The following is a 25148-nucleotide window of genomic DNA, read 5'->3' on the forward strand; positions in this document are numbered from 1 at the left end:
AATGCTCTAAATCACTATTGATTAGAGAAATGTGAATCAAAACAACTGTGACGTACCACATCACAACCATCAGATTGACTAGCATGACAAAACAGGAAAATGATAAATGTAGGAGAAGATGTGGGAAAATTGGAACATGAATGCATTGTTGCTGGAGCTGTGAACTGATCCAACCATTCTAGAGAGCAATTTAGAACTATGCCCAAAGGACTAAAAAACTGTGTATACTTTTTTATTTCTTTTTTTTTTATTAATTGATTTATTTTAGTCAACATTCATTTCCACAAGATTTTGAGTTCCAAATTTTGTCCCCATTTCAGCCCTCTCCTACCCCAAGATGGTTTGCATTCTAATTACTCCTTTCCCCAGTGTGCCCTCCCCTCTATCATCTCTTTCCTATCCCCCTCCCCCTCACTTTCATGTAGGACAAGATATATTTCTATACCCCATTGCCTGTACATCTTATTTCCAAGCTGCATGTAAAAGCAATTTTTAACATTTATTTTTAAAGCTCTGAGTTCCAAATTCTCTCTTTTCTTCCCTTTCCACCCACACTCATTGAGAAAGCAAACAATTGAATGTAGTTTATATATGAGTACTTAGGAAGAACACTTCCATAATAGTCATGTTGTGAAAGACTATATTTTCTTCTATCCTATCCTGCCCCCTATTTTTTCTATTGTCTCCTTTAATTTTGTCCCTTTTTAAAAGTGTTTGCTTCTCACTACCTCCTCCCCTAATCTGTACTCCCTTATCATCCTTCCACTTTTATCCCATTAGTCCTACTTTACTGTTGGGTAAGATACCCAATGAATGTGTATGTTATTCCCTCCTTAAACCAAATCCAATGAGAGTAAGTTTCACTCATTCCCTCTTACCTGCCCCCTCTTACCCTGCATTGTCAAAGCTTCTCTTTGCCTCTTTTATGTGTGATAATTTGCCTCATTCTATCTCTTCCTTTCCCTTAATATATTCCTCTCCCACCCCTTAATTTTATTTTTTATATATCACCCCTTCATATTCAACTCACCCTATGCCCTCTATCTATACATGTGTGTATAAATAAATAAATAAATATGTGTGTGTGTATAAATATATGTATATATATGTATGTATGTATTTATGTATGTGTGTATGGATATGGATACATATGTATGTATTCCCTCTACCTACCCTAATACTGAGAAAGATCTCATGAATTACAAACATTATCTTTCCATATAGGAGTATAAACAGTCCAACTTTAATAAGTCCATTGCAGTTTCTCTTTCCTGTTTACCTTTTCATGCTTCTCTTGATTCTTGTGGTTGTAAGTTCAGTTTTCTGGCCAAGATGGTGGAGTAGAAGCACAAACCTGCTGGAACTCTCCCCCAAAAGTCCTTAATATACCTGTTTAAAATGACTCTAAACAAATTTTAGAGACGCAGAAGCCACAAGATGACAGTGTGAAGCATATTTCTAGCCCAAGACAGCCTGGAAGGCTGATAGGATGGGTCTATCATACTGGGTTTGGAGTTGAGTGCAGCCCAGCATGGGCCACACCTACACAAACAGGATTGGAGCAGACTTTAGGGCACTAAATCATGGGCAGCTGCTGCGGGTTTCCAGATTTCTCAACCCACAACCTCAAAAGTCGGTGAAAAAGTTCTTTCACTTGGGTGAGAGGGGAATGTGGTTGGGCCCCAAACGCAGCCCCAGCTCCAGCGTGGTATCAGCTACTGCTGCACCAGCAGTCATTTCTGGAGCTGTCAGCCTACAGACCCTGGAGAAATCAAGCGGCTGATTTGGGTTTCAGTCCTGAGAGCTGATCTTGGGGTGAGGAGGAGTACTGGAGTGGTGGAGCTAGTGGCAGCTATGGAGAATGAATCCTAATCCAAGTACCAGGGCAGAAAATAGGGTTTGTGGTTTCTCACAGACCAGAGGGAAGACCAGGAGACAGGTAAATACCTCTCCCTTGACTGTGACAGTTTGGAGGAACTGAGAACTTATAGGTCTCTAGAGATATGTTAGAGAACAGTTGCACAAAACCTCTAAAGTCCAGGGTAGTATACCCTTCACTTGACAAAGAACTCAAAATTCAAATAAGTGGCTGGGAAAATATCCAGAAAGGGGAAAAATTAAAACTATAGCAGGTTACTTTCTTAGTGAAAATGTATTTTCTTCCCTCCTTTCAGGTGATGAAGAGCAAACATACAATCAGGGGCAGAGCAAAGCATGCAACTGGAGGAAGATAGCAAGGTCAAAGCTCCTATACCCAAAACCTCAAAAAAATATGCAATGGTAACAGGCCATGGGAAAACTCAAAATGGATTTTGAAAGTCAAGTAAGAGAGGTGGAGGAAAAATTGGGAACAGAAATGAGAGTGATGCAAGAAAATCATGAAAAAGAAGTCAACAGATTGAAAAAGGAGACCCAAAAAATACTGAAGAAAATAATACCTTTAAAAATAGACTAAACCACATGGCAAAAGAGGTCCAAAAAGCCAGTAAGGAGAAGAATGCCTTCAAAAGCAGAATTGGTCAAATGGAAAAGGAGGTTCAAAAGCTCACAAAAGAAAATAGTTCTTTAGAAATTAGAATGGAGCAGAGGGAAGCTAATGATTTTATGAAAAATCAAGAAATTATAAAATAAAACCAAAAGAATTCAAAAAGAGGAGGCAATGTTAACTATTTTATTGGAAAAACCACTGACCTGGAGAATAGATCCAGGCAAGATAATTTAAAAACTATTTGACTACCTGAAAGCCATGCTCAAAAAAAAAAAAAAAAGAGCCTAGACATTATCTTCCAAGAAATTATCAATATATGCCCCGATATTCTAGAATCAGAGGGTAGAATAGAAATGGAAAGAATCCACTGATTACCTCCTGAAAGAGACCTCAAAAGTAAAACTCCTAGGAATATTGTAGCTAAATTCCAGAGTTCCCAGGTCAAGGAGAAAATATTACAAGCAGCCAGAAAGAAACAATTCAAGTATTGTGGAAATACAATCAGGATAACACAAGATTTAGCAGCATCTACACTAAGGGAATCAAAGGGCTTGGAATGTGGTATTTCAGAGTTCAAAGAAGATAGGATTAAAACCAAGAATCACGTACCCAGCAAAACTGAGCAAAATACTTCAGGAGAAAAAATGTAGTTTCAATAAAAAAGAGGACTTCCAAGCATTCTTGTTGAAAAGACCAAAGCTGAATAGAAAATCTTACTTTCAAATACAAGAATCAAGAGAAACATGAAAAGGTAAACAGGAACTAGAAGCCATAAGAGACTTATTAAAGTTGAACTGTTTACATCCTTACATGGAAAGATGATATTTGTAACTCATGAGACCTTTTTCAGTATTAGGGTAGTTAGAGGGAATATATATATAGGTGTGTATGGGTATGTATATATGCATATATTATATATGTGTAGGTATGTATATGTACATGTGTACACATGTATATGTGTATATGTACACACACACACAAACATATATACATATAGACAGAGGGCCCAGGGTGACTTGAATATGAAGGGAGAATATCTAAAAAAATAAAATTTACTGTTGAGTGGAATGTACTAGGAGTAAGAGAAAGGGAGAGGTAGAATGTAGCAAATCATCTCACATAAAAGAGGCAAGAAAGAATTTTAGCAATGGAGGGTAAGAAGGGGGAGATGAAAGAGAATAAGTGAGCCTCACTCTCATGGGATTTGGCTTAAGGAGGGAATAACACACATTCAATTGCAAATGGAAATCTATTTTACCCTGCAGGAAGTCAGGGGCTAAGGGGATAGGAGAGGGAAGCCAATAGAAGGGACAGAAAAGTGGAGAAAGGGATAATCAGAAGCAAACACTATTCTGGGAGGACAGATCAAGGGAGAGAATGGAATAAATGAAGGCTAGGATAGGACAGAGGGAAATGTGGTTAGTCTTTTGCAACATAACTGTTAGGGAAGTGTTTTACATGGTTCCACATGTATGATCTATATTGAATTGCTTGCTTTCTCAGTGAGGGTGGATTGGAAGGGAGGAAGAGAGAGAATATGGAATTCAAAACTTTAATAATAAATGTTAAAAATTGTTTTAGGATGCAAATGGGAAATAAGAGGTACACGCAATGGGGTATAGATATCTATTTTGTCCTACAAGAAAACAGCAGGGAAGGGGACTGAAGAAGGGGGGATCAATAGAAGGGAGGACATATCAGAGGAAGGGGTGGATGGAGCACATGCTGTTTTGAGGTAGGGATGTGGAGAGATGGGGAGAAATTTTTGAATTCAAATTCTTGTGGAAGTGAATATTGAGAAATGAAAAATAAATAAATTATATATATGTACAGATATACATACATACATATGTATATCTATACATACATATATAAATATATACATATACATGCATATATGTATATATACATACACATAAATATATATACATACCAATATGCATATATACATATGCGTGTGTGTGTGTGTGTGTGTGTGTGTGTGTGTGTGTGTGTATGGAGAGAGAGAGAGAGATAAAAATACAGTTTTCTTTTCAGCTCTGGTTTTCTCATCAAGAGTGCCTGAAAGTCCTCTATTTTATTAAATATTCATTTTTCCCCCTGAAGTATTTGACTCAGTTTTGCTGGGTATGTGATTTTTGGTTTTAATCCCAGCTCTTTTTTCCTCTGGAATATCATATTCCAAGTCCTTCAGTCCCTTAATGTAGAAGCTGGTAGATCTTGTGTCACCCTAATTCTATTTCCACAATACTTGAATTGTTTCTTTCTGACTGCTTGCAGTATTTTCTCCTTACCTAGGAGCTCTGGAATTTGGCTACAATATTCCTAGGTATTTTCCTTTTGGGATTTCTTTCAGGAGGCGATCGGGAGACTCTTTCAACATCTATTTTACCCTCTGGTTCTAGAATGTCAGGTCAGTTTTACTTGAATATTTCTTGAAAGGTGATGTCAAGGTTCTCTTATCGAGCATGGCTTTCAGATAGTCTGATTATTTTAAAATTATCTCTCCTGGATCTAGTTTCCAGGTCAGTTGTTTTTCCAATGAGATATTTCACCCTCTCTGCTACTTTTTCATTCCTTTTGTTTTGTTTTATAATTTCTTGATTTTTCATAAAATCATTAGCTTCCATCTTCTCCATTCTAATCTTTAAGGAATTATTTTTTCCGTGAGCTTTTGGATCTCCTTTCCCACTTGGCCAATTCTGCTTTTTAAGGCATTCTTCTCCTCATTGGCTTTTTGTAACTCTTTTGCCATTTGGGTTAGTCTATTTTTAAGGTGTTATTTTCTTCAGCATTTTCTTTGGTACCATTTAGCAAGCAGTTAACTGGTTTTCCATGATTTTCTTGCATCACTTTCATTTCTCTCTCCACTTTTTGCTCTACTTCTCTTACTTGATTTCCAAAATCCTTTTTTAGCTCTTCCATGGCATGAGATCAATACATATTTTTCCTGAAGGCTTTGAATGTAAGAGCTTTGACTTTGTTGTCTTCTTCTTCTTGTATGTTTTGATCTTTGTCACCAAAGTAAGATTCTGTAGTCTGAGGTTTGTTTTTTACACTTTTTGGGAAAATACCCACATGTATAAAATTATCTATAGCAGGTCTTTTTGGGGTGGCCAAGAACTGGAAATTGAAGGTATGCCCATCAGTTGGAGAATGAGTGAATTAGTTGTGGCATCTGAATGTAATGGAATACTATTGTTCCTTAAAAAATGGTGAGCAGGCAAATTTCAGAAAGACCTGGACTTGCATGAAGGAATGTTGAGTAAAGTGAGCAGAACCAGGAGAACATTATATACGGTAACAGCAACATTGTGCAGTGACTGATTTTGTTAGACTTTGCTCTTTGGAGTAATGTCATGATCTAAGACAATTCCAAAAGATTGATGATGGAAAATGCTATCCACATCCAGAGAAAGAACTGAGCCTGAATGCAGATTGAAGCATACCATTTCCTCTTTTTTTTCTCTTTTTCATGGTTTTCACTTTTTTTGATTCTTCTTTTAAAACATGGGTACTGTGGAAATATGTTTAATATGATTATACATGTATAGCCTATATCAGATTGCATGCTGTCTTGGGAGGGTGTCAGGCCTAGAGGCCTAAGGGCTACCTGAGTCTTTCCTTACCTGTCGCAGGTCTTTGGCTAGCCAAACCAGATAAACGTATGAGAGAAGAGACTTTCCAGAGTCGAACAAGGGTTAGGCTTTATTCAGGGTCTTGGTTACATGTGCAGGGGGAATTCTTCCTCAGGAGAGAGGAGTCCTCCTCCCAAGGAGGCAAAGATCTTACAGTAAGAGATTGGGAGCGGGAGAGGGGAGGGACCCTCTGCCCTCTAAGGGCCCCTCAGTGCTAAGAGCGCCTTCAGGCTTTCCTGACTCTACTTAAGCTCTCCTGCTGCATAGTTTGCACCTGAATACCGTGCCTGTTCTCAGCCCTTAGCTAGACAACAATAGGTGTGCTCAGACCATGGATTAATCTCGAGGGCAGGATGCTGTCCCCAGCAAGTTTCCCATGGGGAAGAGGCGGAAATGCACGAGATAGCCTGGGTCTCACACCTCAATTCCCAGCTGTTCCCTGGGGGGCCTCATGAGAACTCTAAGGTTTAGAAGTCCTCACTTTTACCTGCCCGAGACTGTCCACATGGAACTGAGCTTGCACCTCCAACAGGAGGGGAATTTAAAACTCAAAATTTTATAAAATTGAATGTTGAAAACTCAAACTAAATAAATGAATAAATTGAAAAAAAGAACTTTGGAATTGATTGTGTGATGTGGGAGACAGTGACATAAGAGAAGGTGCTGTGCTATATGTGCTCTATGAGCATGGTATGGTTGTTGTCCTTCATTCTCAAAGAGGACCAAAATGACATCACTATGCTAGAGTCAAGTTTTAATGTGTGCATCTGTGGGTGATCAGACCAATGCAAGTTTGGAATGTTGTACCACAAGTCAAGCACAACTAGTCCGCATGTGCATTTCGGGTGGGTACTACAAATTTGCACCTCCTGCATTTCCTTTGAGCTGTCTCAATTCTGCTTTGCACATTCTTGAATGTGGACATGCAGTGCTGAGCTTGTCATCCCACGTTACACAATCAATTCCAAAGTTCTTAAGGGAGACCTTGAGAGTGTTCCTGTATTGCTTCTGACCACATGTGAACACTTGCCCCATGTGAGTTCTCCATAAAATAGTCTTTTTGGCAAGCTTATATTTTGCATTTGAACAACACAGTCAGCCCATCAGAGTTGTGCTCTCTGAAGCAGAGTTTGAATGCTTGGCAGTTTAGTTTGGGTAAGGACCTCAGTGTCTGGTACCGTCATCCTGCCAGGTGATCTATGAAACCTTCCTAAGACAATTCATATGGAAGTGATTCAGTTTCCTGGCATGGCACCAATATATTGTCCAGGTTTCACAGGCATACAACAATGAAGTCAGCACAACAACTCTATAAACCTTCAGTTTGATAGTCTAATACCTCTTCTCTCTCATATTTTCCTTTGGATCTTCCCAAACACTGAGCTAGCTCTGGCAATGCATGCATCAACCTCATTTGTACCCTACCTGGTGGTAGAACATTCTGAGCTCATATTGATCTGATCAGCTACATTCAGATGCACTATAATGACTCATTTTTGATCCTGTTCCAGAACAAAGGACAACCACCAAGCTATCCTCCATTCCGGTTGAGTGTTTGCACAGATAAGTATCTTAGAATTTAAAAAATTTCTCATTAGCCATATCTGTTTTTATAGTTCCTTCTTTCACAGAACTGATAAGATTTTATGACTTTGTCAAGGTTGAAAACTCAAAGGACCTGACAAGTCCCCAAATAATTTCAAAGATAATGCGAATTTTTCAAGGCCTTTTGTACTTTTCTCAAGCACTAAATGAACATCATTGTTGATTTTCAAGAAAAATATAGCCAATTAAATATTCAAGACAGTTTTTTCAGTATAAGAACAAAGGACAAAAATTCCCAATAAGTGATTATCCAAATTCATCACTTTATTGCATTCACATAAAAGTGAGAGTAATACAAATTCATCACATTCTAGTTATCATTTCTCCAATAAATAGTATTTCTTATATTCTGGCAAGATCATGATGTAAAAATTTTAAGAGCATAACAAAAAATATAAAACAATATTATGGATTTAAAACATGAAGCAAAACTTATTGCCAGTCAAAGGACATCATTCAGGGAAATGCACTTCTAATTTGTCTTACATGGAAAAATAATTTCATTTATCCATCAATTTTGGTATTCTATTCTAGTAACTTAGAAACCAGTGAAGAGGACTTAAGATCAGCTTGCTCTTAGTGCTTATTGCTTAAGGCAAGTTTAGAAACTGCAGACTGCAAAACTGTTGACATTTTGTTCCTCCCCTTTTGGAATTACTGGAAATAAAACTTTTAAAATGGCTTCCATTCCGTTTAAGGCTTTCTGAGAATTCTCTAGTCAGAGAAATTATCTTCCTTTTCTACCCTAAAACAATAAATCTGTAACTCTTCAGGGAAGGGACAGAAAGATAAAGGAGTCTGAAAGCTACTTTCATGAAAATTTCACAAACTTTCTATTTTAAAAAAAATCCTAGAGAGCTGCAACCTCAAAAACCATTAGGATATTTTAGCACTTATAAAAACTACATTTTCATCATAATTTGGACTTGCAGATTACATTTTATTCTCAAATATAGTTTCTGGTTAGGTTAAAATGTCATAGATTTCTGCAAATAAAAAAGAATATCTGTTTCTCTCTCTATCTCTGTTTCTCTTTGTCTGTATCTTCTCCCTCTCTCTCTCTGTTTTCAACCTAGGAACACAGAAATGAGACTATGTATTTTTTTGGAAAACAGACATTTTCAGCATAACTCTCATTCACTTCCTTATCTTCTAGTGAATTTTTTTGGGGGGAATATACTGGTTGTTTGGAGTGGACTGGAAATTTCTTTTTCCAGTACCTGAGTTCGTGGCAGTAATTAGACAAGGGTGAGGTCAAATTTTTGTTCTCTTTAAATTCTGCAAAATAACATTCTTGGTCAGCTATCAGTTGCATCTGGTAAGTTGTCCTGCCTCTGGGATTCCACTCTTATTTCTTGTTCTCTCTTCTCATCTTACTCATTGAAGAATAAAAGTTATCAGTGAGAGAATTTCATAGAGAATTTTTTTGGTTTTATTTTGGCAAGGTTGTAAAGTGTGATGTTATTGTCCCTTAAAGGAATAAGATACTGCCTATGGGCTTCCTGTATGTCCAAAAAGAGATCCTCTTGGTGCATTTCAGAAGCTGCTAAACTAATAAACTGATAGTTCATTTGTTTCAGAAACTGAACTTCTATTTTAACTTGTAGAATTTGTAAAACTTATTAGGTAACCAAGGCCATTCATTTAAGTTTACGATGGCCATTTAGATTGACAGAGCTTAACCAGATCAGATTCTCCCTAGATTTTTTTCAAATCAGTCAAAATCTGTTCTGCACCAGAAATACTGGGTCCCATCGTGAAGACTGACTGTTCAAGGTGGAATTGAGGTTCAGACTTTGATATGGTTGCACCTCACTTTCCTCATCTGTAAAGTGGAACTAAATAATTGATATTCCCAACCCCATTGGGAGTTATGCAAATGTTAATATGATTTAGAATTAAACTATTATTATTACTATCAAAATGTACACTTCTGAGAGACAGAGAGACAGAGAGAGAGAGAGGAGAGAGAGAAGGGAGAGAGGAGAGAGAGAGAGAGAGAGAGAGAGAGAGAGAGAGAGAGAGAGAGAGAGAGAGAGAGAGAGGAGAGAGAGAGAGAGAGAGAGAGAGAGAGAGAGAGAGAGAGAGAGAGAGAGAGAGAGAGAGAGAGAGAGAGAGAGAGAGAGAGAGAGAGAGAGGAGAGAGACAGAGAGAGAGAGAGACAGAGAGAGAGAGAGACAGAGGAGAGGGAGAGAGAGACTTATGAATTGTTAAGACCCTGAAAGACAGGTTTTGACTGGAAAAGAGGCAAAGGTCTGGGGGTCCCAGCAAAGAGGGAGACAGTGAGAAAGGAAGGATTCCCAGCCGAGAGGGTCCCTGTGACTCTGAGGGAGCCTGCCAGGGTTCCAAGCAGAGAGAGCCCAGCGCCCCCTCCCCCAACACTGTCTCAGGCTCGGTGGGCGGGACCCTAAGGTGGGAGAACAAAGAGATGCAGCCAGTCCGCCTCGAGATTCCTAGAGAGGACCAGAGCAGCAGACACGACCTAGATGGCATGCGCACTTCTGGGCGCCCGGCGAATCCTGGAAAGCCTGGTCGGTCCTGAGCGCCCACGCGTTTTCTGGGGCGCGTACCCTCGCAGGCTTCGTGGTGAGTGCCGCCGAGGGGGATGGGGGCGCGGGATCGGCCCGGAGGGGTGTGCGGGTGAAACGCCTCTTCCTCCCCCGCTTCTTCACTCTCCTCTTCCCCTCCCCCCTCCCCCCTCCCCTCCCCCTCCCTCTCTCCCCCTCCTCTTTCCCTCCCCTCCCCCTCTCCCCCTCCTCTTCCCCTCCCCTCCCCCTTTCCTCCTCCTCTTCCCCTCCCCCCTCCCCCTTCCCCTCTCCCCTCCCCCTCCCTCTCTCCCCCTCCTCTTCCCCTCCCCTCCCCCTCTCCCCCTCCTCTTTCCCTCCCCTCCCCCTTTCCTCCTCCTCTTCTCCTCCCCCCCTCCCCTCCCCCTCTCCTTCCCCCCTTCCCCTCCCCTCTCCCCCTCCCTCTCCCCGCCTTCCCTCCGCCCCCCTCCTCCCGCCTCCCTGACTGCTGGAAGCACTTAGAGAAGGAGGAGAAAGGCCTCGGTACGCCGGGTCTGGGGATGGCGTCGGTGTCTGGGGCTCATTAGAGGCTCCGGCCGCGCCTCCCTCCCGCCGCGGAGGACGCCGGGCCCTGCTCGGGGCCTGCTCCCCGCATTTGCGCCGCGGTCCTTGCGGCAGCTCGGGGGATTTGTGGGTAAACCAAGGCCCCCGGCCGTCCCCCGGGGAGGAGCTGCCCTGGGATCCGCTCTCCCGAGCTCTGGCGGTAAGAAGGCGGTTCCCCGGTTTCTGCGTTTTCCGAGCCCCAGAGCCATTTTGACTTGAGAATGACCGGCTAGTGTTTATGATAACCACCGCCGCCTTCCGTAGGAGGAGGGGCAGGCCCCCCGGCCTCGCCGCGGCCCCGGCCCCCCGGCCCCCCGGCCCCGCCGCGGCCCCGGCCCCCCGGCCCCGCCGCTCTGCTCCGCTCCTAGAAACGGGAGGAGGAGGTGGGTGGTTCTGTTGTGCGTCCCGGCCCCAGAGGCGGGAGGAGCTGGATCCGAATCGGGCCTCAGGTGCTAGCGTGCGTTAAGAACGCTTGGAGAAGGGTTCCCCTGGAAGGCGGAATTTATTGACTTTGAAGAGTCAGGAGAACGGAGGAGGGAGAGAGTTGGCGGCGCGCCTCGGAGGCCAGGGGCCGGTGGCGAAGACTGCCTAGGTAGGAGGAGGCCGGGTCACGGAAGGCTTTCTTTGCCGAACGGATCGTTTGCTCCTGCAAACAATAGGAAGCCGCCGGAGGGGGTCCGCCGCGGGAAAGAGGGGGAGCCGGATGGAGGGTGGATGGAGGGGAGGCAGGCTGGAGGTCACCCGCCCATCCGCAGGCTGTTGCGATGGTCCAGGTGAGGGGCAGGGATGAGGGCCTGCACTGGTGAGTAGTTCAGAGAGGAAGGGACGTATTTGAGAGGTTGCAGGCCTCGGAGTGGCAGGCCTTGGCAACAGCTTGGCTATGGGGGGTGAGAGATAGGGAGGAATCCAGGAGGCCTGGGAGGATGGTGTTGCCCTCTCCTGTAACAGGGAAGGTGGGAGGTGGGAGGTGGGAGGGTTTGGGGGAAAGATCCTGAGTTCGGTTTTGACAAGATTGAATTTAAGATGTCTACTGGCATCTGAAAGGCAGCTGGAGATGCCACTTTGGAGGGCAGCGGAGAAGTTGGGGTAAGTTCTGATTTAAGAATCAGAAGCATAGAGATAATAATGAAAACCACGCGAGGCGACGGATCACCAAGTGAAGCAGAATAGAGGGAGAAGAGGAGGGGGCCCAGGACGGAAACGCTAACCTACAGTTAGATGGTATAATCTGGAAAGGATCCAGTAAAGGAGACAGAGGAACAGACAGGTAAGACAAAAAGCAAGAAAGAGTGGGTATTTTAAAAAACCTGAGGGAAGAAGATACCAAGGAGAGAGTATTCAACAGTGTCAAAGGTTGCAGAGATTTAGAAAAATGAGGATTGAGAAAAGGCCATTGAATTTGGCAACTGAGAGATCATAAGTAACTTTGGAGAAAGCACTTTCAGGTGGAATGATAAGGTCAGAATCCAGATTTTAAGGGGTTAAGAGGCCTATTGTAGAGAGCCTTTGGAAGGAGTTTTAACCACAAAGGACAGAAGAGATAAGGGACAATACTTGGTGAGAATGGGGGGATTGAGAGATTTTTCAAGAAAAGGTTGATGTGGACAAGTTTATAAAGCAGTTGGAAATGAGGCAGTAGGCAAGGAGAGATTGAAATTAAGTGAAAGAGTGGAGGTGACAGACAGGGCAGACTTGGAAAAGGTGGTTTTGCTTAGAGGATAAGGAGTAAGGCCCCTTTATCATGTGAAATGGGGTGATGGAGAAGAAAGTGGCAGAAGATATCTGAGTCATTGGAGGTCCAGAACAGTGTAGAAGTAGTTAATGCCCAGTGGCCTCAATTTTTTTTTTTGTGTAAAATATGAGTGAAAGTTCTCAGCTGAGAGAATTGGGAAGTCATGGGAGGTTTCAGAAGGGATGAAAAGATTTGGAAGAGCAACTATGAAAACAAAGTTAGTGACTTGGTGAGGGGGGGAGGTATAGTAAGATTGCCTACCAGCTACCAGAATAATTTTCTCAAAGCAAGATTTGGTTGTGTAATTCTCCCACTTATTCATTGTTTCTGGAATAAAATACAGACTCTTCAGTCTGGTATGTAAGGAAGTGCACATTGTAGGTCTTCTTTGTCTTTCCAGCCATATTTTCTAATCACTCCCCTTTTTGAATTCAATATTGCAGCCAGACTGGATGACTAGCTATTTTGAAAAGTTAGCAGCGTACTTCTGTTGCTATGTGCTTGCACGAGTAGTGTCAGTGCCCAGAGTAAGAAAGAATTCTTCCTCATCTCCATCAAGTAGAATAGTTTTCTTTTCATTGAGATTTAAATTTTTTGTTTCCCCATTTGGTAGTACTTTTTTTTCCTCCTCAAATTTTACTTGTGTATATGATATATTCTCTCTTAGCTCCACACCCCTCCGTAGAATATGAGCTTCTTGAGTCCAGTATTGTTTTAGTTTTGTATCCTTAGTGTTTCCTACAGTGTTTAAGCACATTTGAGATAGGTGGGGAAGAAACTTGTTTCTTCAGTGTGGGGAATTCCAGGTGTGGAAACTCTTTTCTAATCTAATTTACATTGTCAGGGGCATAGAAATTTTAAGCAGTTTACCTTTGGCCACCCAGTTACTATGCATCAGTTAGAACTTGAATCCAAGTTTCCTACTTCCACTGCATGCCTTATATCTCCTCTTTAAAATGAATTTTTATAAATGTCTTTTTTTTGCATCACCAGAATTTCTCCCAACATACCATCTCTTCCCCCTCCAAGAAAGCCAGCTATATTATGCATTATATTTTTTAAAGAAAAAAGATTAGAGAAAAAATTAAAATTGACTAATGCATTGAAAAAGTCTGAAAATATATACAGTGTCCCACACCTGTGACCCTTCAACTTCTACAAAGGAGAAGGTTAGGGGTGACTCCTCGGGTCTTTTCTTTGGGGCCATGTTTGTATAATTTGCAAAATTTACTTTTAATTATTTTCTAGTGTTTTTTTCTGTTTCATTAATTGTACAAATATTGTTTTATTCGCTTTACTTCATTCTGTATCAGATCTTGGAAGTATTTTTGTGCTTTTGTATTATGTTTGTCATTTATTATTTCACAATAATATTCTATTACATTTGTGTGCCACTACTTGTTTAACCATTACCCATTTGATGTGTATATACTTAGTTCCCAATTTTTTGCTACACAAAAAGTGGTATTGTAAATATTTTGTTGTATATAATAAGGACTTTCTTATTAATGACCTCTTTGGAGGTAAACATAGTAATGGAATCTCTGGGTCAAAGAATATGAACTTTTGTCCTTTATATTTACATCATCCCAAACAAAATGTCTGTGCTGGTTCACAGGGTTCCACAGAAATGCTCTAGAGTCACTTAGTCAAGTCAATAGCATTTATTAAGCAGTTACAATGTACCGGGTACTGTGGTAAATGGTAGAAATGCAAAGAAAGGCCAAAAAAAAGTTACTGCCCCGATAGAGTTCAGAGTTCAGTGATGTAGACTACTTGCAAAGAACTAAGTTCAGGCAAGACATATAAAGGACAAATTGGATCTAATTTTAGAGGAAAGGCAGTAGCATTAAGGGGAACAGGGTGAGGTGGAGCTCTGGGGCAGCTTCTTGCAGGAGGTGAGATTTTAGCTGAGACCTGAAGGAAGCCAGGGAAACCTGGAGGAGAAACATTCCAGGCCATGGTAAATAGCTAGTGAAAATGCCTAGAGAGTGGCAATGGAGTGTCTTGTTCAAGTTGCAGCAAGGGGGCCAGTGTCACTGGATCACAGAGTATTTGGAGGGGAATAAAGTGTAAAAAGAGTGGAAAGATTGGAAGAGACCAGATTATGAAGGGCTTTAAAAGCCAAACAGAGGATTTGATATTTGATTCTGGACATAATAGGGGGCCACTGGAATTGATTGAATAGAGAGATGATGGGGAAAGACTTGTAATTTAGGAAGATTGTTTTGATAGCTGAGGGGAGAATGTACTAGAGTGGGAGAGAGACTTAAGGCAGGGAGACCAACCAGCAGGCTATTACAATAATGCAGCATGATGTGGCCAAGGTAGTGGCAGTATCAGAAGAGCACATATTCAAAAGATGTAATAAAGATAGAAATGACTGATAGAAATAAATAAATATAGAAATTACTTTTGCCTTTCTTTGTATTGCCACTGTTTATTATAGTGGTGCTTAATAAATGTTTATTGACTGAAATGAGAGGTGAAGGAGAGTAAGGAGTAGAAGGTAATACCTAGATTGAGAGACTGAGTGACTGGGAAGATGGTGGTGACCTGAATAGTAATAGGAAAATTAGGAAGAGGAGAAGGTTTTGGGGGAAAGATAAAGAACTTAGCTTGGGCCCTATCTAGTGTTTTTAAGTCTTAGTTTTTAAACAGTAACAATGACAGAGGAAGATCAAATCACTAGTTTTACTAAGAGTGGCAGAAAAGGAAAGCTGGCTTAATAGATGTTTGCTGTTGCACAAGTATCATTCATTTTGGCTGGAGTCACAGATTGCTTCCCTGACCTGCAATATCCTCCATGATGCCTTTGAGAACTCCATATGGGTTACTTTACACTACAGAGGATTTGGGGGATGTAACTTGAAGGAAGCAGTTCTCATAGTCCATTGTTTTTTCTCAAAAAGGAAAGAATGAAGAATTTGCATTTGCTTCTAAAAGTTTATCAGATCTTGACTTGACTACCTTTTCCTTGAAAATTATGCTTTAGCTTCAGAGGGAATAATGATAGTGGATAGGGCGTTGCACTTAGAAAGACCCAAGTTCAGATCCCACTTCAAACATCTTCTCTGGGCCTCAGTTTCCTCATCTGTAAAATGAGAAGTTTGGATTAATTTCCCTTCTAACTCTAAATCTGTGATCTGTAACCTTTTTAGATATTCAGTTTCAAGATGTCAGAAGACTTTTCTGTCCCAGTTCCGGAGGAGCAAAAGGAAATTTTGAAAGTGAAAGAAGAAAACTATACTTGGGAACAGGAATCCAGCCAACCAGAAAACAACTGTTTTATCCAGGAGACCTTTCGGCAACGTTTCAGACAGTTTTGCTACCAGAAGACAACTGGACCCAGAGAGACTTTGAGCCAGTTATGGGTACTTTGCTCTCAGTGGCTAAGGCCTGAGATACATACCAAGGAGGAGATTATGGAGCTGTTGGTGCTGGAGCAGTTTCTTACTATCCTGCCCCAGGAGCTCCAGGCCTGCGTGAAGAAGCAGTTCCCACAAAACGGAGAAGAAGTAATTACTATATTGGAGGAATTGGAGCAACAGCCGAATGAATCTGAACAGAAGGTAGGGAGGGAAATGGTATCATGAAAGAAAATATAAGGGTGGGTGTAGCAATGGGTTTAAATGAGCCAAATTTTGCTTGTAACTGGGTTTACTTAGCCATTAATCTCTAGGTTTATCTTGCTCCCTCTTTTCTCCTGTTGCTTTAGGTTTGAATACAACTCTCGTTTCTTTTACCTTTATCTTTTATTTCATTGGGGAATATACTTTATGGTCTTTTCTCAGGAGTACAAATCCAGTTCATGCAGCGCTACCCTTACAACCTTTTGTCCCTAGATTTCAGTTATTGAACAAGGACTCGAAGAACACTCAGATGAGACAGAGCATCAAGGAGCAGCCCAGGAATCACAAAGCCTCCAGCTGAAGTATGAATCTCAGGATCCCTGCCCCCTGCAAGAGAATGGTAAATGTTAGAATTTGAACTCCTATTTTCTTTCTTCTTTTTTGTTTTTTTGGTTTTTTGAACTCCTGTTTTCTTTTGGAGGCCCTGTATCTGTATGTCTTCATAAGGGAAGAGATCCTTGGACTCAAGTACTATTACTTGACTAAGCCTATATCAAAAGAAATAGAGGACATTAGAATTAAAAGAAACTTTCTAGTCCGACCTCATCATTCCTTTAAGGCCTCAAGAGATGAAATGACTTGTGCATCATTACTTAGTGGGAGAGTTGCAACTAAAATTCAGGTAGTCTGGGTTTTAGTCCATTGTTCTTTTCACAATACAACATTGCTTCAGTATATGCAGTCTAATTTTAATATTGGATAGTCTAAATATATAATTTTATGACTTTCCACAGATTCATTCCTTTTATCATAGTAACCATCTCCTCATTAACCTACCTATCTTTTATTCTTTAAACTTAGCAGGGATTCTTGAATAGTACCATTGTATTTTAATGCTAGGCATAACTAAGTTTGTCTTTCTTATTCTCCACTTTATAATTTCCCATCCACTGAATCTTTCAGTCTTCTTCGACTTGGTTTCATCTCCGACAGTTATGTCTTAAGTATCTGTTACTTGTGAGGCACAACAGCAAAATTATATTCCTAGTCACCCAGGCTTCTAACCTGGGTATCATATTTGACTTTTCCCTCTCACTCCCCTTATCCAATTTGTTGCCAAATCCTGTTCATTCTCCTTTAATAACATTTCTTGGATTTGCCTCCTTCTGATCTTATCATCACCTTGGTGCAAGTCCTCATCTCCTCATGCACAGGGAAAGTAATCACTTCTCTTTTGATCCATGGTGAACTTCCTAAAGTACAGTTCTGACCATATCTATTCAATCAGTGCCCTATTACTTCTTGGATCAAATATCAGATCCTTTGTTTGACTTTTAAAGCCCTTTATAACCTGGCCTCTTTCTACCTTTCTAGGCTTCTTAAACCTTCATATACTCTGATCCAGTGACACTGACCTCCTTGCTGTTCCTAGCACCTGACATGCTATCTCTGGATTTCTACCATTTTCACTGACTGTTCCCCATACCTGGACCTCACTCCCTCCTCATCTCCCATTCCTGGCTTTCCTGGTTTCCTTCAAGCTTCACTTTCTTCAAGAAACCTTTCGCAGTCTTCCTTAATCTTAATTCCTTGATATTATCTTTAATTTATCGTATCTGTGTATGTGTGTGGCATGTCTGGTGTTGGGATTTGGCTTTATGATGTTTGAATAAATGTTTTGGTTCTGTCTTCCATGTAGAAAGTCTGTTATATTTTGCGATTCAGCATTATGCCAGCATATTCATAGCCACCATAGGTGCTGTGAATATTATGTTGGCGCTACACATACACATATAAAACATGATATATATTATATATATACCTTATATAAGATGTATATCTTTTCTTCATATATATGGAGGTGTATATGTGTATGAAATATATCTAGATGGATAGATAGATAGATAGATAAATAAATGAATAGATAGATCCGTAGAGATCTTATTTGGACATAGCTGTTTGCATTTTGACTTCTGCAGTAGACTGTGAGCTTCTTGAGGGGAGGGACTTTTTTGGCCTTTCTTTGTATCCTTTGCACACATTTCCTCACACATAGCAGATGTCTGTTCTCTGTCCCTACCTGACAATCAAAATAGAGTCCTGGGATCAGACATAAAGGGATGAGGCATGTCTGAGGTTCTCAACCATATCAGCTATGTCCCAGGACTCTTTAATGTTGAGAGACAACTTCTTCCAGAGTGATAATGGCTCAGAAGGATCTTTGTTCCTTGACTAATATCTAGTATAGACTGGTAGGGGTGGCAGGGCAGATGTTGAGACTCTGTTTTTGTCAGATCAGCTCTGTTCTAGGATCTCCTCCCACTGCTGAGTTTGTGAAAACATACAAGTTTTCTTTCTTGGAAGATTAAGTGAAGACTACAGATGCTAAATATAACATTCTCCAACACCTTACTTTGTGTGTCAGTTGGTTTTGTTTACCTATTTTTCTTTGTTACAAGAGAATGTTCTCTTGGGGGTGTAGGAATAGAGAAAGATGTAGAGTATGCACATAGAAAAATGATATTTATGAAAAACAAAAAGCATTGATAAAACTTTATTTTGAGGAAAATAGAAGTTGTCAAGTATAAATTTGTCCCTTACTCCATACCTCAGAATCCCCTTAATTTTTCTTTCCTCCTTTGGCACTGTCTTAGAATAAGAAGTAGCCCTTCACTTTGCCCATCTCCTCCAATGACTCACCTGACTGGTTATTTTCTCCCTCTCACTTTAATTTTGAACCTATCTACTAACTCCTTGCTGCCTGCTAACGTCCTTAGGTCTGCTCATCCTTCAAAAAATATTACTGCCATCCCCTCCTTCCCTTGCTTTCCAGACTCTTAAAAAGAATTGTTTAAGGCAATATTGTGTCAAAGGAGCTCTTCCTGAGGTTACCAGAACCTGTATTCCTACAGCTGCCAGACTGCTGTGCTCTCACTGCCCTAACATCTGTGTCCATGTCCCCTGGGGAGCAGAAATCTAGGGGGGCCAGGCTCCTTGTTAAGGAGCAGTTTGCCTGCCACTCAGCATTGCAGCCCCTGAGGCTGAAGGGCACTGATGGTGGTGGTAGAGAAGGTAGCAGGTTCTGTAGCTCCAGAGCAGACAGGAATCCTGGCAGCTTGTGGCTAAACACTGGCCTAGTAGAGAAAAGGGAGGAGAGAAGGAATGAGAGGAGCATGAGACTTAGCTACACTTCAGGAGAGAGCCAAAGTAGGAAGATGCTAGTGTCCTTCATGTTCCACATGAAGTCCATGTACTGTGCTCTCCTGGCTGGGATGCTGGGTATGGCCCCCACCTACATCCTGGCCTGATTGGGTGCATAGGAGGTGAGGACAATCACTTTTACAGCATCTACCACAGCATGGTGCTCTTCTAAAACTATACCTGTGTCCTGATAATACTATATAGGAACTTGTCCAAACATTAAGAAAACATAATATATTTACCAAATCATTGTTGACAGGATTGTTGCTGACACTTTGGCAAAAATATTCTTGGATGCTTACTCTGAGTTCTGAAAAAAAAATGGCTTAAAGTGGCTTCCATTGTAGGCACAGTATTTTTTCTTAGCATAGAGCTATGTAAAATGAAGTACCAAATTTAATGAAAAGGAAATGAGAAACACCGTGCAGATCTTGAGAATGCAAGCACTCCAGTGATTTTTCTTAAAAATTTGTGATTTTTTTAAAGAGAACAATCTTTTTTAAAGATCTGGAGCTAATGAAAGTTATTGCAGATAGTCAAACATGCTGCTGAACAAGGTCTTGCAGTGTTAAAACATGTGTTGACATCAAAAATAAAGTTGACTTTGTATGAAGAATTACTTCGATGCAATTTATAACGTTACAGTAGTTTAGAAAAGAAGCACTACCTATGGCCACATTTCTTTGGAAAGGTCCAAAAGTTCACAGTCATACTGACCGCATAGATTTTTTAAAAAGTCCCACAACAGCTGTATATGAAAAGATAGTTTCATGACCTCTTTGAAATAAAAACTAAGTTGCTTTTGGAATTCTTTGATTCACTGGATTTCCAAAGAAGAAACGAGTTTCCAGGAAATAGTAGTAATTCCAAATCAAGCCTCAAAAAAACTACCATCTTTCCTGTTCTTAGGGGATTTGATTGCTAGTATATTTATGACAGAGTCTGGAAGAAAATTGTTTGTGAAACCTTGAATATATGGAATGTTGATTGTCTGCTCGCTGGTTAGCATTAAAGTATAAGCAAATCCTGTCTCCCAGTACTCTTTCACCTTTAGCCCTGTCTTCTTATGTACATTTTGAAAGCTGTCTCTTATCGGTCTTTTTGCTTGCCTGATGCATTTATTTACTTCTGCATTTCGATTATTCGGGGTGTTTGAAAAGCAGGTAATCTCTTCATTTCTAGTTTTCTTTCTAAAAATGTTTCAAACTCTTCTCTTTTATTAAACATCCATCTTTTGTCCTGTCTGGTCAGACTCACTTATGCAGGGTAGGTTGCTCTGGGCTCTATCCTGGGCTCCACTGCTCTTCAGATCACATAATTCCATCCCTTTTCCTTTTCTTAGTCCGTATGGAACAGTCTTGCATCATTTGAAGGTCTGTTCCTTTGTATTTGAAGGTCTTTCTTTGAATGGCTTGCAGAACTTACTGGTTTGAACTGAAATTATGAAGTTTAAAGTTCTCAACCTTGTTTTTTGGGGGGAGAGGACGATCTGTCAGTTCTTTCAGTTGGAATTTCATGTTCTATGGTCAGAAGTACTGGGCAGTTCTCGTCTGTTATTTCCTTCATTTATAGTGTTGAGGTTCTTTGAACTGCCTGGGAGATCTTTAGATCTTTGATCTTTGAGAGCAGTATGTTTTGCTTCCATAGTGAGCATACTTCCTTTTTATGTTTTTATTTGTTGTGTTTCTTCTAGATTGTCTTTCACTTCTGAGTACTTTAATTCCCAATCTGTTTTTATTTTACATTTGTGTCTTGGGTGAGGCTTCCCATCGCAGATTCCAGTTTTTCTATCCTTCTCATTATTTTTGCTGTGTAGGATATAAAATCTGTTCTCTTAATTCTCATTTCTCATTTAAACCATTCAGGAATAGTGTGTCATGGTTCTGTGTTCTCTTTACATTCCATAGGATCCCATGTCTCAACAAATATTGGGTTATTTCCCTTTTTATTTTATAGTGTTTATTAATAGATGCTTGAATATATTCACTAGATCTGGAGACCATGTTTGCTTGTTATTGTTTTTCCTGTTAATAGTTAAGGTCTCTGAGGTTTTTTCTTCTTCACGTCTTTAGTGCTTTCAGTCTTTTTCCTCCCACTTATTTTCTTTATCACTCACTTCTGACTTTCTTTCACTGATTGTGGTTTCCTCAGGGGCTTGAAGTCAAAGTGTCAGCTTTCTCCCACATTGAGCAGTTCCTGGTTCACCAGACCAGATGTCTGCCCCAACTGACCTTTTGGTAGTCAAAAATGACCCCAGCTGAATACTGTGCTCTTTTCCTCAGCCTTGGTGGAGTACTGCAGGTGGCATTGGAAGTAGGGGAGAGGTCCCAAGAGTAAGTGAGTATCAGTTGCTGGGTTTGTTTTTTTAAAACCTTTTGGACTCTGGGTGTTCTAGACCAGGGCTTCTTAAATTTTCTTCTTTCATGACCCCTTGAACACTTCTTAAACCATGAGGTCGCAATATGGAAACAACTGAAGTTGACTTGTCTTTGGTGCATAATTTCTGTTTTGGAGAGATCTGAAAGTTTGTGGGGAGTCAGAGAAAATATTGTTTCTCACTTGACCAGCAATCTTAAAATATTTATTTTTAGCCTAGTAATGGGGTGTCTAGTTGAGTATGCGATAATTAGAGTATTAGAGTATTGCTGTTGAAATTATGTTCATTTTTAGTGATACAAAATAGTGACTAGTATGAAAGTAAAATCATCTTGACAATTCTGCTTCTGACTAAACTTATACACTCTTTTCTCATGTACAGAAAATGCTTGATAAAAGAATTGTTTTTTAAATGCATTTACTTGAATGAATGCTTAAAATGTCTGGAAAATTAGTTGCTCTTAACATGCACTGGTATTAATTTCAGTTATTTCCTTATTAAAGTTGAATCCCCTGCTCATACTTTTTAGATTTACTTTTAGTAAAGTGTTCTCCTTAAAAAAATTGTTTACACTTGCTTTTTTCCACTTCCTCACTACTCCCTCACTTACCATCTCTTTCAATCTAGTTTTTTGTACCCTTTCCTCAACATTTCCTTGAAACTAATCTTTCTAAGATTATCAGTGATCACTTCACTCCTGAATCTGATGATCTTTTTCTCAGGCCTCACCCTCTGTGACCTCTCTGCAACATTTGGTTTTTTTTTGCTTTTGATTTATTTAGTTTTAGTTTTAGTTTTCAACCTTCATTTCCACAAGATTTTGAATTCCAAATTTTCTCCCCATCTCTCCCCTCCCCTCCACCCTGAGGTGGCATGCATTCTGATAACCCCTTCTCCCAGTCTACCCTCCCTTCTATCACCCCCTCCTTCCCCATTACTTTCTTGTAGGGCAAGATATATTTCTATACCCCAGTGCTTCTATGTCTCATTTTCCAGTTGCATGTAAAAACAACTTTTAACATTCATTTTTAAAACCTTGAATTCCAGATTCTCTCCTTTCCTCACTCCACATCCATTCCAGTTGAGAAGGCAAGCAATTTGATACAGGTTCTACATATGTACTCATGGAAAACACTTCCATAACAGTCGTATTGTGAAAGACTAGCTGTATTTCCCTGTTTCCTATTCTGCTCCCCCCATTATTCTATTTTCTCCTTTGACCCTGTCCCTTGTCTAAAGTGTTTGCTTCTGAGTACCCTCTCCCCCAATCTGCCCTCCCTTCTATCATCTTCCCCCCTTATCCCCTTACCCTCTCCTTTCCTGCAGGGTAAGATACCCAATTGGGTGTATATGTTATTCCCTCCTTAAGTCAAATCCAGTGACAGTAAGGGTCACTCATTCCTTCTCACATTCCCACTCTTCCCCTGCATCATAAAACCTTTTTTCTTGTCTCTTTTATGTGAGATAATTTACCCCATTCTATCTCACCCTTTCTCCTTCTCCCAATATATTCCTCTCTCACCCCTTAATTTTATTTTTTAGATATCATTCCTTCATGTTCAACTCACCCTGTGCCATCTATCTATCTGTCTGTCTATCTATCTGTCTGTCTGTCTATCTATCTGTCTGTCTATCTGTCTGTATCTATCTATCTATCTATCTATCTATCTATCTATCTATCTATCTATCTATGTATCTTTGTCTATCTGTCTGTCTGTCTGTCTATCTATCTCTCTCTCTATCTACTTTCCTATATTTCTTCCAACCACCCTAATACTAAGAAAGGTTTCATGAGTTACAAATATCATCCTGCCATGTAGGAATGTAAACAGCTCAACTTTAGTAAGTCCCGTATGATTTCTCTTTCCTGTTAACTTTTCATGCTTCTCTTGATTCTTGTACTTAAAAGTCAAATTTTCTATTCAGCTCTAGTCTTTTCAACAAGAATGCTTGAAAGAGCTCTGTTTCATTGAATATCCATTTTTCCCCTGGAGTATTATGCTCAGTTTTGCTGGGTAGGTGATTCTTGGTTTTAATCCTAGCTCCTCTGACCTTTGGAATATCATATTCCAAGCCCTCCAATCCCTTAATGTAGAAGCTGCCAGATCTTGTGTTGTCCTGAATTGTGTTTCCATAATACTCAAATTGTTTCTTTCTGGCTACTTGCAATATTTTCTTCTTGATCTGGGAACTCTGGAATTTGTCTTATAATATTCCTAGGAGTTTTCCTTTTGGAATTCCTTTCAAGGTTCTTTCAGTTTCTATTTTATTCTCTGATTCCAGAATATCAAGGCAGTTTTCCTTGATAATTTGTTGAAAGATGATGTCTAGTGTCTTTTTTTTTGATCGTGGGTTTCAGGAAGTCCAGTAATTTTAAAATTATCTCTCCTGGGTCTGTTTTCCAGGTCAGTGGTTTTTCCAGTGAGATATTTCACATTATCTTCTATTTTTTCATTCTTTTGGTTCCGTTTTATAATTTCTTGATTTTTCTCCATTCTAATCTTTAAAGAATTATTTTCTTCACTAAGCTTTTGGACCTCTATTCCATTTGGCCATTTCTGCTTTTTAAGGCATTCTTCTCCTCATTGACTTTTGGACCTCTTTTGCCATTTGGGTTAGTATAATTTTTAAGGTGGTATTTTTTTTCTTTTTTTAAAATTTATTTATTTAAGTTTTTAACATTTATTTCCACAAAATTTTGAGTTCTAAATTTTCTCCCCATTTCCCCCCTCCCCAAAACAGTGAGCATTCTAATTACCCCTATCACAGGGTGTTATTTTCTTCAGCATTTTTTGGGGTTCCTGTTAGCAAACTGTTGCCTCACTTTCCATGATTTTCTTGTATCACTCATTTCTTTTCCCAGTTTTCCTCTGCTTCTCTTACTTGATTTCCAAAATCCTTTTTGAGCTCCTCCCTGACCAATTCATATTTTTCTTGAAGGCTTTTGGTGTAGAAGCTTTGACTTTTTTGTCATCTTCTGTTTGTATGTTTTGATCTGCTTTGTCACCAAAGTAAGATTCTGTAGCCTGAGTTTTTTATGCTGTTTGCCCATGTTCCCAGTCAAATACTTGACTTTCTAACTCTTTGTCAAAGTAGGACTCTGCTTCCAGTGGGGGTGGAGGTAGGTGCATTGTCCCAGGCCTTAGGGACTGCCACAGCAGCCAGTGATTCAGTCCCCTGAGGCCTGTTCTAGCCACATCTATCTGGCGTGGCCCCCAATGAACTGCACTCCTCTCCCAGCCTGGTACGATTTACCCTTTCTGTCAACCTTCTAGGTTGTCTTAGACTGGAGATTTGTTTCACTCTGTCATTTTAAGGGTTCTTCAGTTCTAGAATTTGTTTAGAATCATTTTTTACAGGTATTTGGAGGGATTTGGGGGAGATATCAAGCAAGTCTCTGCTTTTACTCTGCCATCTTGGCTGTGCCC

The 25148-nt window shown here is 40.3% G+C and overlaps 1 protein-coding gene and 1 pseudogene across 1 annotated transcript in view; both read left to right on the forward strand.

Moving 5' to 3' along the window:
- Positions 1 to 10190: 10190 nt before the first annotated feature.
- Positions 10191 to 25148, forward strand: part of PGBD1 (piggyBac transposable element derived 1) — a 38359-nt gene continuing 23401 nt past the window's right edge. Inside the window, exons 1-3 of the mRNA XM_072640953.1 lie at positions 10191 to 10317; positions 15732 to 16142; positions 16416 to 16542. Coding sequence (XP_072497054.1) covers positions 15747 to 16142; positions 16416 to 16542 — 523 coding nt within the window. The 5' untranslated portion in view covers positions 10191 to 10317; positions 15732 to 15746. The remainder of the gene's footprint in view (positions 10318 to 15731; positions 16143 to 16415; positions 16543 to 25148) is intronic.
- On the forward strand, positions 19097 to 20455 carry LOC140530383 (1-acyl-sn-glycerol-3-phosphate acyltransferase epsilon-like; annotated as a pseudogene).

This window comes from Notamacropus eugenii, chromosome 2 (genome assembly GCF_028372415.1).
Source record: "Notamacropus eugenii isolate mMacEug1 chromosome 2, mMacEug1.pri_v2, whole genome shotgun sequence".
NCBI classification, from domain to species: Eukaryota; Metazoa; Chordata; class Mammalia; order Diprotodontia; family Macropodidae; genus Notamacropus; species Notamacropus eugenii.